Source organism: Diceros bicornis, chromosome 34 (assembly GCF_020826845.1).
Source record: "Diceros bicornis minor isolate mBicDic1 chromosome 34, mDicBic1.mat.cur, whole genome shotgun sequence".
NCBI lineage: Eukaryota > Metazoa > Chordata > Mammalia > Perissodactyla > Rhinocerotidae > Diceros > Diceros bicornis.
In genome coordinates this window covers 19,756,610-19,774,565 of record NC_080773.1, presented here as the reverse complement: position 1 = coordinate 19,774,565, position 17,956 = coordinate 19,756,610, and the positions used below count along the sequence as shown (strand labels likewise).

Here is a 17,956-nt window from a genome sequence, read left to right as displayed (position 1 = left end):
GAAAGAAATATGCAATGAACACCCAAATGCCCTCACTGGATTCCCCACTTGTTCACACTGTGCCCTGTTTATGCCCTGCAAATATCTAGATCTACATCTATACCTACGTCTGTATTTTAGATCGGGCTGCTATAACAAAACACCACAGACTGGGAAGGCTTAAACAACAGACTTATTTCTCACAGTTCTGGAGGCTGGAAGTTCAAGTTCAAGGTGCTGGCGGGTTCGGTTCCTGGTGATGTCCCCCTTCCTGACTTGCAGATGCCCGCCTTCTCACTGTGTCCTCACATGGCAAAGAGAGAGAGAAAGCCCTTGTGTCTCCTCTTCTTCTAAGGATACTAATCCCATCCTGGGGTCCCTGCCTCCCAAGATCTCATCTAAACCTAATTACCTCCCACTGGCCCCACTTCCAAATACCATCACATTGGGGGTTAGGGCTTCAACATATGGATTTTGGGGGCACACAAACATTTAGTCCCTAGCAGCTTACATCTATATCTATGTCTCTGTATATACACAGATTTTTTTTGCTGAGTCAGTTGAAAGTAATTTGCAGACGCCATGGCACCATCCTTAAAAACTTAAGCGTATGTCTGTGTCTTCTAAGAATAAGGACCTTCAGGGGCCGGCCCGGTGGTGTAGCGATTAAGTGCACGCTCTCTGCTTTGGCGGCCTGGGATTTGCAGGTTCGGATCCCGGGCGCACACCAACGCACCACTTATCAAGCCATGCTGTGGCAGCGTCCCATATAAAGTAGAGGAAGGTGAGTATGGATGTTAGCCCGGGGCAGTCTTCCTCAGCAAAAAGAGGAGGATTGGCATTGGATGTTAGCTCAGGGCTGATCTTCCTCACAAGAAAAAAAAAAAAAAGAATAAGGACCTTCTCCCACATAATCCAAAAACCATTATACACTAAGAAAATTGTTAACAATTCCATAACATCACCTAAGAAACGGCTTGTTTTCAAATTTTTCCAACAATGTCAAATGTCTTTTGTACATTTTTTTCCCCTCCAATCCAGGATCCAGTCATGGCCCATACGTTCTATTTTATGGTCATGTCTCTCTAATCTTTTCAAATCTAAGACAGTTCCTTCTAGCTTTTTTGGATTTTTATGATTTTGGATTTTTGATAACTTCCAGTTCACTTGCCCTGTAGCAAATGACCCACACTCTGTACTCATGATTAGATTCAGAGTAGGTTCTAGAACATCAGATTCAGCGTGAACAGGAAAAGTATGTGGGTGACTCTGTCTTTCCTCTGACAGCTCCATCAGGACATGACATCAGTTTGTCCTGTTATGGTGATGCTGAGTGTGATCATTGGTTTCGGTGGTGACCACCAGGTCTGTCCACTGTAAAAGTGCCTTGTGCCCTTTTATAATTAGTCAGTAGGTTATTGATTGATTGATTGACTGATATTTTTAGCAAATATTCCCTGAGCACCTGTTCTGCACCCGGCCCTGTGTTAGGCAGTGCTGGGGACACAGTGGTGACCAAGACCCTCCTGGCCCTGCCTTCTTGGGACTCCCAATGCATGAGAGAGACAGACCATCCCCAGATAGTGACCACCCAGAGTGGTAGGAGCTGGGATGGGGGAGCCTGCATGGAGGGTGACAAACCCAGTCTGGGTGGTCAGGAAGGGCTTCCTAAAGGAGGAGGCATCTGAACCAGGACCTGAAAATTCAGGCTGAGTGTGGAAAGGAGCGAGTGTTGCATGCAGAGGGAATGGCATATGCAAAGGCCCAGGGGTGAGAGAGAGCAAAGGGGTCTGAGTATGAGTGAGGTTCAGTTGGAAACTGCCAGAGAATCAGCAATGGGGAATCACATCGGGCCTTGTGGCCATTTTAGGAGTCAGGACTTTTTCTGTGAGCCAGCAGAGACCACTGTAGGGGTTTCTGCAGGAGGGGCCTTGGCTTCTGTGCATCTTTATGTTCTCGAACGATCACTTCCTGGTGAGGAGCATGGATTGAGGAGGCTCCACAGAAAGCAGTGTGATCGGGGAGGGACTGGGGCAGGGAACTGGAGCGAGAAGACCGGCTGGACCAGCGCAGGCTGGGCAGCTCAGGGAGCGCTGAGCGGCAGAGGCTGGGACAGATCAGACCTGTGACCATCAGGAGAGGGGACGAGGATCCAAGATAATAACGCTCAGGTCCCACGAATACTGTCTGTGTGTGCGCTCGTGTGTAATTACATTAAATGTTTATTTTTATTCTCGGTGTAAAGAGTGAAACCATTCTATAAGGCTTATAACAAAAAGCAGCACTTCCCAGCCCCACATGACCCACCCTGTCCCCTTTCCCTGTCATACCCTCTTCAAGTCCTTTTTCTCTGTTCCTTTATCTCAGTTTATTTATTTGTTTTGTGAGGAAGATCAGCCCTGGACTAACATCCGTGCCCATCCTCCTCTACCTTATATGTGGGACGCCACCACAGCATGGCCTGACAAGCGGTACATATGTCCGTGCCCGGGATCCGAACCGGCGAACCCGGGCCTCGGAAGCGGAGAGTGCGAACTTAACCACTACGCCACCAGGGTGGCCCCTCGGTTTATTTTTTGAAAGCAGCTTTATTGAGGTATAAGTGACATACAATATAATTAATGCATGTATATAAAGTGTATAATTTGATGTTTTGACGTACGTAAGCACCCGTGCAGCGAGGACCACATTGAAGACAGTGAACACATCCCATCTCTCCCCGAAGTTTCCTCAAGCCCCTCCCTCCAGCCTCTCCCCACCCTCCCCTCCCCCAGGCAACCACTGAGTGGCTCTCTGTCACGACAGATCACAATTCCCCCGGTGCAGGGCCCATGGAGGAAGCTTCATAATCCCTCCACACTTGTTTTCTCTTTGGCTTCTTGCTGTGATGTAGCTCAGGGAGTGGGAGGGGCAGAAGCTGTGGCCGAGGCTGCCCTGCCCACAGGACAGTCATGGAACAGGGAAAGGGCTGGCCCCGCCCTGACTCCAGAGCTCCCCCAACCAAATTCCATGAGAGGTCATTTTGCCATTTCGCAGTCTTGCGTGTGGTCTTGCAGGCTTTTTTTTTTAATTGATGTGAAATTCGCATAACATAAAATTAACCATTTTTTAGTAAACAATGAAGTGGCATTTAGTCCATCCACAATGTTGTACAACCATCACCTCTATCTAGTTCCAAAACATTTTCATCACCCCCAAAATAAAACTTGTCACCCATTGAGTAGTCGCTTCCCTTCCTTGCCCAGCACTTCCAGCCCCTGGAAACCATCAGTCTGATTTCTGTCTCTATGGATTAACCTATTCCGGAGATTTCATATAAATGGAATCATACGCTATGTGGCCTGTTGTGTCTGGCTTCTTTCACTCAGCATAGTGTTTTCGAGGTTCTTCCATGTTGTAGCATGTATCAGTACTTCATTCCTTTTTAAGGCTGAGTAATATTCCATTGTATGGATGTACCACATTTTGTTTACCCATATCTGTTGATGGACATTTGGGTTATGTCCCCCTACTGGGTATTGTGAATACAGTCGACAGGGACACATTCTGAGAAATTCATTGTTAGGCAATTTCGTTGTTGTGTGAACACAACAGAGTGTACTTACACAGACTTAGATGATATAGCCTACCGTACACCTAGGCTATAAGGTACTAATATTACGGGACCACCGTCGTATATGCCGTCCGTCGTCAACCAAAACATCATTATGCAGTGCATGACTGTAGTGCTACATGAACATGCTTGTAACTTGCAGTCATTTTTAGGCCTAGAGTATCTGTCTGGAGGGCGGTGGAGCATCATGGAGAAGAGCATGGACTCTGACCCCAAAATCCCTGGACTCAAGCCCTAGATCCACCTCGTGTTGGTTGGGTGAGCTGGAATAAGTCCTGGTAACAGAACAACTTCCTTTGTGGGATTACGATGACAATGAAGCAGTTAATACATGCGAAACACGTAGGAAGGTGCCTAGTGCAGAGGATTTTGTTACATTTCCTCATCATCTGTGAAGAATGCGTTCTGCAGAAACTCTGCTTTCTTTCTGAAGCAGAAAAAGACTATATTGGAAGGATATCAGGTAGCTCAGGAAGCCAAGGGTAAGAAAATCGGCAGCAGTGTTGGAGGTCTATAGTTCAGGACACCAACGTTGTCACCGAAAGACCCAAAATGTGTAATGGTGCCTGACACAGGGGTTTATTTCTTGCTTGTACAGCAGTAGTAGCAGGGGAATAGTTTGGCTGGGCAGACCTCCTCCTCCACGCAGTCATTCAGGGACCCAGGCTGATGCAGTCCCACCTTCAGCATGTGAATTGCAAGGTCGCCCTGGAGGTCGTGTCCACTCCAGCCAGAGGCAGGTAAAGAGCATGAAGGAGCACACCGCAGGTTTTACGGACCAGGACTGGAAGTGGTGCCCATTCACTTCAGCTCAATTCCCCTTGCTAGGACTAGATGCACCAGCCACACCTGACTGCAAGGGACGCTGGGAAATGTAGTCCCTGGCTGGGCAGCTGATTCGAAGCATGGAGTCTATGCTGGGTTGTGGTGAGTACGAGGCACTGGTGGACTGCCGAGGTCAGAGGGCTGCCAGCACCATGGGTACCACCTCCACATCTGCCCTGGACCCGCCGTCCCCCCTCCTGCATGACTCCTAGGCGCTCCTTGCGACCTTGAAGACTTGCTCAAGATTTCAGGTCTAGAGAGGGAGCAAGATGATCAAGCCTGGACCACAAGCCTGAGAGCTGGTTGTTGGGGTGGGAGAGCAGCAAAGAGCCTTTTTGGTGGCTGTAGAGAGAGGCGGGGCCCTGCCGGAAGCACTCCCTTTGGCAGATCTCTCGTTCCTTGCCAAGTCACCATTCCCCCATCCTCTCCAGCAGCAGCACCCAATTTGATTAGGCATGGCCATGTAGCCAACCCAGAAGGTTCGATTTCCCAGACTCCCCTGCAGTGAAGGGTGGCTGGCCATGTGACATGGAGGGAAATCTACGTCATGGGGTGTTGGTGAAATCCAGTGGCTTCCTCATAAAAAGGGACAGATCAGATGCACACGCTTTCTGAACCCCCTGCCCTTGCCTCCTGCCTGGAAGGAGGCTATGATGCCCAGAGGGATGGACACTAGGCATCTTTTGGGTGTGTAGCTAAAAACCCCGTAATAGGGAAGGTAGGGCTGAAAGAGAAGGAGCCTGGGTGCCCAGGGACTTGTGTGGCCACTATGGCAGCCCTGGCTGCCATCCTCAGGCTTTGTGGTTGTGGGAGAAGAGTAATCCCCGTTTGGGGAAGCCATGGGATTCTCCAGTTACTGTTACACACCATCCCGGCCGACAGCAATGGCACAGCCCCAAACCAAGAGAGGGGTTTAGATTTTGCAAAACCGAACACCCCACCAATACAAGCATTCATTCCTGAGGTCAGTGCTGTGTGGTGGGGTCCCACCCGGGCTCCGCAGGGAGCCTCCGTCACCAGCCCTCGACCCCTGCTCACAACAGCATCTGCCAATTTCAGCTGGAAAGGCTTCGCGACTTGGGTGTTTTGTTTTGTCTGTTTAAACAGCTTTATTGAGGTATAATCTACATGCCATAAAGTTCACCTGCTTTAAGTGGACAATTTGATTATCGTTAGTAAATTTACATAGTTGTGCAGCCGCGACTACCCTCCAATTTTAGAACGTTGCCGTCACTCTAAGACGATCCGTGTCCATCAGCATCACTCGCCATTCCTTCCCCCTCCCCCCAGCCCCTGGCAACCACCCCTCTGCTTTCTGTCTCTACAGATTTCCCTGTTCTGGACATTTCATATAAAAGGAATGTTACACTATGCGGCCTTTTGTGTCTGGCTTCTTTCACTCAGCATGTTTTCAAGGTTCATCCATGTTATAGCACGGATCACTGCTTCATTCCTTTTTATGTATTAATAATACACCATTGTACAAATATACCAGATTTCATTTATCGTTACACCAATTGATGGATGGTTGGGTTGTTTCCACTTGTTGGCTGTTGTGACTAATGCTGCTGTGGACATTTGTGCACAAAGGTGTGGATGTTATTTCTCTTGGGTACATACCTAGGAGTGGAATTGTTGGGTCATATGATGTTTAACTTTTTTTTTTTGTTTTGGCAAGGAAGATTGGCCCTGAGCTGACATCTGTTGGCAATCTTCCTCTTTTTGCTTGAGGAAGATTGTCACTGAGCTAACATCTGTGCCAATCTTCCTCTATTTTATATGCGGGATGCCACCACAGCACGGCTGACAAGTGGTATATGTCTGCCCTCAGGATCCAAACCCATGAACCCTGGGCCGCCAAAGTGGAGCGTGCAAACTTAACCACTATGCCACCAGGCCGGTCCCTTATGTTTAACTTTTTAAGAAACTACCAAACTGTTTTCCAAAGTGCCTGCAGCATTCTACATTCCCACCAGTGGTACATGAAAGTTCCTTTTGCTCTGAAACCTTGAAAGCAATTGGGGCTGTTCGTTGTTCTGATTATGGTTATTCTAGTGGGTGTGACATGGTAGCTACCTGTGGTTTTCATTTATGTTTCTCTGGTAACTAATGTGTTGTGCATCTTTTCATGTGCTTATTGGCATCCATATATCTTCTTTGGAGAAATGTCTGTTCAAACCTTTTCCCCATTTTAACTGGGTTGTTTATCTTCCTATTGTTGAGTTTTAAGAGCTCTTTATATATTCTATATACAAGTCCTTTATCACATATATGATTTGCAAATATTTTCTCCCAGTCTGTGCCTTGCCTTGTCACTTTCTTAATGGTATAAAATTCTTTTTTTTAACAACTTTTTTGAGGTATAATTTACATGCAGTGAACTGTGCTTATTTTAAGTGCACAATTCGATGGGATTTATCATGAAACTGCCACCACAGTCAAGATAGGGAAGTTTTGGGGGTGGTGGAAATATTCCCTGTGTTTCTTTGCAGGCCGTCTCTTCCATGACCCCTGCCCTCAGGAAACCATTGACCTGCTTTCTGTCGCTGTGCATTCTTCAAAATCTTTTTTTCCCCTATATGGCAAAAAAATACAATTGTTATTCTTTTTAAAATAATATTTTACTTTTAATTGTGAAATATTGCAGACATACAGAAAGCGATGTAACAAATACCCAGTTGCCTACAACTTAGAATTAATAGATATTAATATTTTGCCCTATTTGCTTTGGGTTTTTTCCCTTTTTTAGGCGATAAAGATAAAGCCTCACCCCATTCTTCCCCCTCTTCCCCTATCTGTCCTGAAGTTGCTGAGTATTATTCCCCAGAAGATTTTATACTTTCCCCATATATGTGTGTGTCCATAGTCAATGCATGTTCTTGTTTTTATCACATTCTCTGTATCTTCTGGAACTTGTGTTTCTTCACACGATGTTTCAGAGATTTTTCTGTGTTGAAATATATAAAGCTCATTCATTCTTTTTATGTTTTTTTTCCTTTGCAAATCATCACATTTATTAGGAGTGGAATATTTCAGAATTCTTGGTCACTTGGCAAAAGCACACCTGTGGGTATAAGACACTGCTAGGGCAGCAAACGTGGGTGATTTCACCATTTTTCTGTTTTGTTTTAACTACTGTGCTTCACAACCATAGCTTAATTTATAGATTGTGACATAAAATCACCCTCAATTTTAGGCTGTTTCCCTTTCAAGCCTTTACCTTTAAGGGACTGTTTAGGTTTATGGAGGTAATTGACATAGGGAATTTGCTTCTTTTTAAATTGTGGTAAAAATCATACCATAAAATTATGTTATAAAAATATAAGGGCCGGCCCCGTGGCTTAGCGGTTAAGTGCGCGCGCTCCGCTACTGGTGGCCTGGGTTCGGATCCCAGGCGCGCACCGACGCACCGCTTCTCCGGCCATGCTGAGGCCGCGTCCCACATACAGCAACTAGAAGGATGTGCAGCTATGACATACAACTATCTACTGGGGCTTTGGGGGGAAAAAAAAAAGGAGGAGGATTGGCAATAGATGTTAGCTCAGAGCCGGTCTTCTTCAGCAAAAAGAGGAGGATTAGCACGGATGTTAGCTCAGGGCTGATCTTCCTCAAAAAAAAAAAAAATATATATATATATATATATAAAAGATTCTCTTAACCATTCATGAAAATTTTTTTTTTTTTTGCTGAGGAAGACTGGCCCTGAGCTAACATCTGTTGCCAATCTTCCTCTACTTTATATGTGGGATGCTTCCACAGCATGGCTTGATGAGTAGTGTAGGTCCGTGCCTGGGATCTGAACCTGCAAACCACGGGCCACTGAAGCGGAGCGTGCAAACTTAACCACTATGCCAGCAGGCCAGCCCCCAACAAGTTGTGTTTTTTATTTTTATTTTTTTGTGTGTGAGGAAGATCAGTCCTGAGCTAACATCCATGCCAATCCTCCTCTTTTTTGCTGAGGAAGACTGGCCCTGAACTAACATCTGTGCCCATCTTCCTCCATGTTATGTGGGACGCCGCCACAGCATGGCCTGACAAGCGGTGTGTCTCTGCGCGCCCGGGATCCGAACCCTGGGCCGCCAGCAGTGGAGCGCACGCACTTAACCGCTACGCCACGGGGCCGGCCCCGTGTTTTTTAATAAGAAAGGGGGCCGGCCCGGTGGCACAAGCGGTTAAGTGCGTGCGCTCCGCTGTGGCGGCCCAGGGCTTGCCGGTTCGGATCCCGTGCGTGCACCAACACACTGCTTGCCAAGCCATGCTGTGGTGGTGTCCCATATAAAGTGGAGGAAGATGGGCACGGATGTTAGCCCAGGGCCAGTCTTCCTCGGCAAAAAAAAAAAAAAAAAAAAAGAGGAGAATTGGCAGATGTTAGCACAGGGCTGATCTCCTCACAAAAAAAAAATAATAAAATATAAATAAATAAGAAAGGAGTGTGCTGTCATTGCGTCTTTGAGTCCCTTTAACACAGGCCATAGTCAGGCCCCTTCTCCCCCATTTTGAGTGGGGGCCGGAATTTCTCAGGCCTGGGGTCTGAATCCATTTTGCCTTCTAACTGGCCCTCAGTGAGAGTGGAAAGTTCAAGGTCTCATCATAAGCCTGCTCCCTCCACCCAGGCTGGACCCCAGCGGGCATCACTAGGCCGGGGTTCCTCCTGGTGGGGGAGACAGTTCTCAGTCTTGGCCAGTGTCATTTCCCAAGAGGAAGGGGGTAAACAGGCAGTCACGGCACCTTGAAGTTAGAAGTCTCAGGCTCGTGCGACAGGTGGCCCAGGCCAAGTCTGGTCCCCCAGGGCAGGCGGAGGAAACAGGCTGAGGGAAGGGCGTCGCACTGGGCAGTGGCCTTTCTCTCAGTCTCACCAGTTGTTGCAAGTGAAACTCACTTGGAGGAGGCCTGGAAGGTGTCTGGGGCGACTTCGGCTCATTTGAGGTCTGAAAACTTGAAACTCAAAGACAACATACCTGAAGCAAATTGTACAAACCCGAAGTGTACCGTTCGATAAACTCTCATAGAATGAACGGGAACCAGAACATAACCAGCGCCCCAGAAACCTCACTGTGTCCCCCGTCCAGTCACTGTGCCCCCCGTCCAGTCACTGTGCCCCCCGTCCAGTCACTGTGCCCCAAAGGATCACCACCATCCTGACTGTGGCTTGAGCTTGCCTGTTTGGGGACATGATATAAATGGAATCGCACAGCACATACCCTGGCCTGGTCTCTTTCACTCAACGTTGTCGGTGACATTTACCAGGTTGTTGTGTATCATTGCGGTTCATTTGTTCTCATTGCTGTTGAGTGTTTCATTGTGGGCATTTTTTTTTTACCAATCCTACGATTGGTGGCTTTTGGGTCATTTTGAGTTTTTATTCATAGCGCTGCAGTGAACGTGCAGGTACGTGACTTTAGGAGAACATGTGACAGGTTTCTATGGGTGTCCACCCAGAGGCGGAATTGCTGGCTCATAGGGCACTGAGTGTTGAGCTTAATAATCACTACCAGGGTGAGTGTCCTCAATTACCTCCTCCGAGCCTGAGGGCGTTACATCTTTGCCAGCACTTAGGACGTCTGGCTTTTTCATTGCAGCCATTCTGGTGGGTGTGTAGTGCTTTCATCTGCCATTAATCAATATTTTCCTGATGTGTGATGGAGTTCAGCAGCTTTTCATGTGTCCAGTAGCCATTTAGTATCATCCTCTTCGGTGACTCAAGTCCTTCTCTGTTGGGTGGTCTGCTTTCCTCTTATTGATTCCCAGGAGCTCTTTACATATGATGAACCCAAGTTCTTTGTCAGAGCGGTGTGGTGCGAATGGCTTCTTCCAGTCTGGAATTTTCCTTTTCCTTCTCTTGCTGGTGTCTTTTGAAGAATGGAAGCTCTTGATTTCAATGTATGCCAGCGTGTCAAACTTTTTCTTTATGGACAGCCCTTTTTTTCTCTTGTTTAACAAATATTAACAAATATCACCCAGCTCAGAGTTATCATGATACTTGCCTATGTTTTTTTCTAAAAGTGTTATTTTTGTGCCTCTCACATTTTGATCTACGATCCCTGTGGAATGGATTTTTGTGTATCATGTGAGGTAGGCATCAAGGGTTATTTTTTCTCTGTGGATATCCAGGTGACCCAACAGCACATATTGAGAAGACCATCCTCTCCGCAGTCCACTACAGTGTCACTTTTGTCACAAGTCACGCAACATGACCGTCCACGGGTGGATGTTTCTGGATTCTCTATCCTGTTTCATTGCTCTTTTTATGTGCACATACCACACTGTTTTGATAATTATAGTTTTATAATAGCTTTTTATCTGGTGGTGTAAGTACTCCAGCTTTGTTTTTCTTCCGTGTTACTCTTCTTGGCTCTCTGAATTTACATATGCACTTAAAAATCAGCCTGTTAATTTCCACAAAGGAACCTGCTTAGACTTTGATTAGTATTGCATTGAATCTATGGGTGAATTCAGGGAAAATTGATATTTTTACAATACAGTTGATTGTAACCCACTACAAACCCTTCCTGAAGAGATTACAAAAATTAGCAACACACCCCAACCTGCATTATGAAGCCAGCATCAGCATGACATCCAAACCTGACAAGGACTTTACAAGAATGGAAACTTACAGTCCAACTCTGTCATGCACATAAACACAAATAGCCTCCCCCAAAATTAGCAACTCAAATCCAACAATATATAAAAAAGAAAATACGTCATTTCAGAAATCCAAGTGTGGCTTAACATTAAAAAACATTAGTCCATGTAATTCATTATATTTACAGGAAGAAAAAGAAGAAAAAATGACTCGTTATCCTTTAGATAGGTGCAGCAAAAGCATTTAATGAAAATAGACACTCATTCATGATTTTAAAAAATTCTCAGAAATCTAGGAATAGAAGGGACTTCCCTAATTTGATAAAATCCTACAGCAAATATCATACTTTCGAGCCTGCCCTGATGGCCTAGTGCTTAAAGTTTGGCACACTCCACTTTGGCGGCCCAGGTTCAGTTCCCGGGTGCGGAACCACGCCACTTGTCTGTCAGTAGCCATGCTATGGCGGCAGCTCACATAGAAGAATCAGAAGAATTTACAACTATACACAACTATCTACTGGGGCTTTGGGGAGAAAAAAAGGAGGAAGATTGCCAACAGATGTTAGCTTAGGGTGAATCTTCCCCTGCAAAAAAAAGAAAAAATCATACTTTCTTCCCTGATATCCCAAAGGAGCCAAGGAATAAAGGGTAAAAGAATTGGGAAGGAAATAGTTCTTACTTCCTGATGACTAAATACGTACAGTTTAAAGATTCTACAGACAAACTATAAGAATTAATAAGAATAAGAATTAACTTATCAAGGTCACTGGATTCAAGGTCACTATACAGAAATCAATTCATTCCTATCATCAGTACCAGCAACAAACAAATAGAAAATGAAATTTTGCAATGATATCATCAAAACAGTATCAAAGAATATCTAACATATGGGAATAAACTCAACTAAATATATACAAGGCCTCTACTCTGTAAACTGCAAAACATTATTGAGATACATTCTAAAAGACCTAAATAAAGAGAGATACCATGTTCACAGATTGGGAGATTCGATATTATGAAGATGTCAGATCTTAACTACACTGATTTATGGATTTAAGGCCATCCCAATTATAATTCCAAAAGCTGTGTGTATATGTCTGGACGTGTATGTGTGAATCAACAAATTAATTCTGAAATTCACATGGATTGAGTCTGTCTTCCAGCCACCGTCAGAGAAGATGCCCTGCCTGCTGTTTAATGGTGGCGTTTGCAGAAGGTTGTTATGAAACCAGTCCCAGGATTTTCACCTTGACCCTGCCCATCAGGGCAGGTGGTAGGGCCCCTCCCACTGGAGCCTAAAATGGATTCACATACCTCACTGACTCTTCCCACTCACAGGACAGAAGCTTGTCCCGGCCTGCCCTGGAGTGGGGACGTCCCAGTGAACCGACCTTTCATCCAGGGCTCCTAGATCAGCATCCTGCTGGTGGGGAAGTACCTGCCCCAAGGGTGCAGGGTGAATGGAACCAACACCCGCCTCTGTCACAAGAGGTCTGCTGACTGATCATTGAAAAATTAATTACAAGAGCCAGCCTGTGGCATAGTGGTTAAGTTCTCATGCTCCACTTCAGCGGCCCAGGGTTCTCGGGTTCAGATCCTTGTCGTAGACCTACACACTGCTCATCAAGCCATGCTGTGGCAGGCGTCCCACATATAAAGTGGAGGAAGATGGGCACAGATGTTAGCCCAGGGCCAGTCTTGCTCAGCAAGAATAGGAAGATTGGCAACAGATGTTAGCTCAGGGCTAATCTTCCTCAGGAGAAAAAAAAATTAATTACAGACAGACAATAAAACAGTCCCTATGAAAACAACAGAGGTTGGTGGGAGGAGAGTTCTTTGCAAAGATCAGCCTGGAGAGATGTTCAGAGGCCTTAAAAATCATGCTAAGGATTCTCCTGAGGGCACTGTGAACCATAGCTTGTTCTGAGCAGGGGAAGGTCATGGTCAGATTTGTGCTTTAGAAAGGCTCCTCTGGCTGCCTCGTCGGGGCTGGGCTGAAGGGGGCAATACTGGGCTAGGAAGGCAGGGGAGGAGGCTGGGGCAGGAGGTGGGTGGGAGAAGAGAAGCCTGGATGGGGGCATGGTCTGCAGGGAGGGGAAGGTGGGAGTGGAAGGCCCCAGGAGAGACATTTCCTGCGAGTCAGCCCCCAGTGTCGGTCCTGCCACAATTTTGGCATTGGCTAGGCAGGGCCATCCACCTGTTGCCCGGACCACAACCTCAAGTGCAGCTGCCAGTTAACATGATGGACCCACATTCCCAGAGTTTTCACACTCAACAAGTCCACCTATCAAGATGTGGATTTTAGAGCCAGCCCTGATGGCCTAGTGGTTAAAGTTCGGCACACTCTGCCTCAGCAGCCCAGGTTCGGTTCCCAGGCACGGACCTACACCACTCGTCTGTCAGTAGCCACGCTGTGGTGGCAGCTCACACAGAAGAACTAGAAGGACTTACAACTAGAATATACAACTATGTACTGGGGCTTTGGGGAGGGCAAAAAAATGAGAGAGGAAGATTGGCAACAGATGTTAGCTCAGGGCCAATCTTTCCCAACAAAAAAAAAAGAAAAAGAAGAAAATTTAAAAAAAAGAACAGATTTGCTAAAGCTGTGTGGAGACTCTAAACTTGTCTGTATGTTTGGATCTTTTATAACACATTTTTTTATAAACAGAGACTATGAGAATCACAAATACGGTGGCAAAAAAACCCCCAAACTGATAGATGTTCTGCAAGGAAATTTAATGAAAGCTACCAGAATGTGGAAAAAAGAGGAGGGATGAAAAAATACGAGAGGAAAGTCTAGAGACATGAAGGATGAGGGCAGGACAGCGTTTCAGATGGGGAAGTGTTCCAGAAGATTATACAGGGAAAACGGAGATCAGGAAATGCATATGATGTACAGAGTCAGGGGGTCGTCAAGACCACCCTTACTTCTGACACCAACTGCAAGTCTGAGGAGCCCCCAAACAACCCCAGGTTGGAGAATTTGCTAGAAGGACTCACAGAACTTGCTGAAAACGGTTATACTCCCAGTAAGTTTATTACAGAGAAAGGATACAGATGAAAGTCAGCCAAGGGAAGAGGCGCAGGGGGGCAGAGTCCAGGAGAGACGAGCTTCCGGTCGTCTCTCCCAGTGCAGCTGAGGACAGTACTGACTTCTCCCAGCAACAATGAGCGACCCACGCGTGGAGTATTGCCAAAGAGGGAGCCGTGGTGTCCAGGGTTTCTAGTGGGGATGGGACGTGCAGACAAGGTTTCCCACCTGCCCACGTGACCGACCTTCATTTCTAGCCCCTCCAAAAGTTGAGCTGATACCATGTGGCCCAGAGCCCCCACCATAAATCACATTGCCAGTATAGATTATCCGGCTGGCCCAAGGCCTCGGGTAAACAGAGACACTCTTATCAGCAGGACATTCCAAGGATTTAAAGATTACCCCCTAGGAGTGGAGGGCCAGGCCAGACCTCCATATGGGCACAGTTAATCCTTTACTGCAGACAAGCAAAATTCCCAGAACTCAAGTGAGAGAGAGTGTTCAGATAGGAGTGTAAAATAAGGGAAACAAAAGAAACCCACTCACAGACCCATCCTGGTGCAGTGTCATTGCCACAGGGATGACAAAGAGCCCCTCTGCCCATTACAGGTAATGGAGCCAGGTCTCCAAACCACTGAGGAGTACGATTTTGAACCAGTAATTCTGGGCCTAGAAACTATCATCTAGTCTAGTGTGAAAGTGGGAAAAGATATTTCAAATATGCAAAGATTCAAAATACCTACCTACCAAGCACCCTTTCTGAAAAAGGTACTTAGGGATATACTTCAGCAAAACTAGAATGGAATTCAACAAAGAGGAGGACACAGGTTCCTCAAGAGGAGGAAGAGTGTGAAGGAGAGCAATGTGAAGACATCCTGGGAGGACAGCCCTGCAGCAGCCCAGAAATAGCCAGTGAGCCCACAGCTGACTATTTAATAAAGAAAAGGAGCAAAGGGCTGGATGATCTTGGTCACATGCTGAGTTAGGCATTTGTGGGTCACATGTGGCATTTGTGGTGAGAAGCACCTAGGGAAACTAAAAAGCTTCATACAGTAAAATCAAGGTCTAAATATGAGAAGACTAAAACGTAGCATTATGTGAAACAATGTTAGAGTTGCCATTTAATGTGAATGCTTCAGACAGCACTGGTTGAATGCAGGAAAATTACATCTTCATTATGGATTCACAGTGATTAGTATTTACATAACCTTAAGAGGATACATGCTCTATATTTTCATTTTCAGACTCAGCCTATGGACAGAGCACTTAAGACTTATTAGAACCTCAGAAAGATGCCTTGATAATATAAAAATAATAGTACAGCAGACACACCGTAGGAGGTGGAGGAGGGGAGAGGAGAGGCAGGGTAGGGCAGTTAATATACTTACAGGTGTACGTGTCAGGAAGTTTGAGGCAACGGGCATATTATTTAGAATTACAAAGGTTACCAATAAACAGTAACAAATAAAATAAAAATTACTTGTAAAAATACGGAGGGAGAAGGAAAGCATATAGAATATGTGATAAATTCACATAACGGAGGGTGGCAATGGAAAATCAAGTCACAATATTTTTAAAAACTCAATTTAGTAAATCAAGAAATAGAGGTATAAGCTTGTTATTTGGTTTCATAGGGTTAAAGTGGAAGAAATAAATGCAGAAAAGCTCAAAAGTGTTTAACATTTGAGGAGCAGGACTAAAGCTAGAGCTGGGAGAATGGACTTCTGTTTTCCAATACACCTCCTTCTCTGTCGTCTAGATAATTCCGCCCATGTGCATATGTTATGCACTAAAAGGAAGACAAGGTAATTAGGTCAGTCTGGCTGCTGTGGAGGATGGCTGGAAGGGGTTAAGTATAAAATGTTTTCAGAAATTCATCTCTCTCTCTTTTTTTTTTTTTTTTTGCTGAGGAAGATTCTCCCTGAGCCAACATCCTTGCCAATCTCCCTCTATTTTGTATGTGGGTCGCTGCCACAGCATGGCTGATGAGTGGTATAGGTCTAAGCCCGGGATGTGAACCTGAAGACCCCGGGCCACTGAAGCAGAGTGTGTGAACTTAACCACTGGGCAACTCGGCCAGCCCCAAGAAATTCACCTCTTAATGAGCCCGAGGAGGCTTATTTTTCCAATCAGTTCGTGTATCTATGGATGAATATTAATTATTACTGGAGTGAATCAGGTGTCAGCATCAGCTCCATGCTTAGGTTGCGTTTACAAACGATGACAATGCTGATAATCCTATTCACGTGAATAAGTGATTAGGGAAGAGCCCTGAGCTCCTTCCAAAGCCCCAGATGCCACCGTGAACAGAAGGAACTCAGAGCTGTCACTCCACCGGCAGCAGAGGAGGGCAGGGGCCTGGCCGGCCCTCGGGTGGGTGGTGGGAGGAGCAGAGGGAGCAAGCCCCTCTGCCCTGGACTTGTGACCCCCCAGAGGTGCGGCCCCCACTCAGAACCTCCCCTCCAGGGCAGCATTTCTCATCCCGGGCTTCTGGCCAGACTCTTCTGGACGCTTTCAAAAGATGCCCTCCGGGCCACCCCAGGCCAGATCAACTTGGCATTGCGTCGGTGAGGCCCGGCTGTTCTGGCTGCCTGTGCCCTTTGCTCAGACCTGGCACCGAGGCGTCGAGGGGCGGGGCTTGCAGGGGGCTCCCGCGCACGAGCCCCCTGACCCCTCTCTTCCCCCGCAGTGTACCACTGGGCGGAGATGCGGGCCAAGATGCGCATCCTGGGCTTCAACGCCGAAGCCGTCAAGCCGCTGAACGAGGAGGCGGCCGCCGAGCTGGGCGCCGAGCTGCTGGGCGAGGCCAGCATCTTCGTGGTGGCCTGCGGCTGCCTGGTGCTGGAGTACTGGCGCCAGAAGGCGCAGCTTCGTCGCAAGGAGACGGAGCAGCGCGCCGCCTGGGACGCGATGCGGGACGAGGTGGGCCACCTGGCGCAGGCGCTCGAGGCCCTGCAGGCGCAGGTGCAGGCGGCGCCGCCCCTGGGCGCCCTGGAGGAGCTGCGGGCTCAGGTGCAAGAGGTGCGCGCCCAGCTCTGCCCCCGGGAGCCGCCGTCCGCGCCCCAGGCAGCGCCCACGCCCGAGGAGTAGGAGGCCGCGGGGCCCTGGTCTTGGACGTGACCGTTGTCTGGACTGCGAGGTCTCCGACGTGGCCTTCTGTCCGCGCTGCCCCTTCCTGAACTGGCCCCGCTAACACCACCTGGGCCCTTTAGGGGCGGAAGGGATCCTGGACTGGGGCTGATCCAACCCGGCTTTTGGTTACCTCCCCACTAACCTGCCCAGCGGTACCTTCAGCTGAGACTCTCCCTCCCATTAGTAGAACGTTCCAATAGGCAACCCCCTCCGGTCCAGTCCACTCGTTCAGCACTTGGGAATGGAAAGGCAGTGTCTTCCATGGATCCCAACCCCCCACCACTAGGGGGCCAGCAGGACACACGGACCTAGCCAACTCGCATTCTGTCCCTCATACCTCCGCTTACCTCAAGAGTGGTCCTTTCCCCAGGACCCTCATCCATTACACCAGACACCCCTTCCCCCTTCTTCATCGGTACAGACCACTGTCATGAAAATGCAGAAACTTCCAGTGGACGTCCCGGCCCCATCATCTTCCATTTACCTCGCTGCTCTGGGGGGCGGGGAAGGACGGATCTTGGAGTGCCTTAGCTTCAGTGTCCCCCTGTGGCTCCAGCCTTTAGTCTGCCGCGGGTGCTTTGACTAGGGTCCTCCCCTCAAGTAGATCTTTCCAACAGAACCCTACCACCACCACCACCTTTAGTCTGTGGCATAACCCACTGGAGAGGCTGTGCAGGGTCTTCCCACACCGTGTAGTTCCACCAGATCTCCCCCCACCTCCCCCTTCTGGAGTCTGTTCCACCAGGACTTGGCCCTTTAAGGTAGAAAAATTGGTCCCGCCTAGGGCTGAACCA

At 47.5% G+C, this 17,956-nt stretch overlaps 1 protein-coding gene across 1 annotated transcript in view; it reads left to right on the top strand.

The window, feature by feature from the left end:
- OPA3 (outer mitochondrial membrane lipid metabolism regulator OPA3) overlaps positions 1-17,439 on the top strand; it is an 82,889-nt gene extending 65,450 nt beyond the window's left edge. Inside the window, exon 2 of the mRNA XM_058529611.1 lies at positions 16,720-17,439. Coding sequence (XP_058385594.1) covers positions 16,720-17,120 — 401 coding nt within the window. The 3' untranslated portion in view covers positions 17,121-17,439. The remainder of the gene's footprint in view (positions 1-16,719) is intronic.
- Positions 17,440-17,956: the final 517 nt, after the last annotated feature.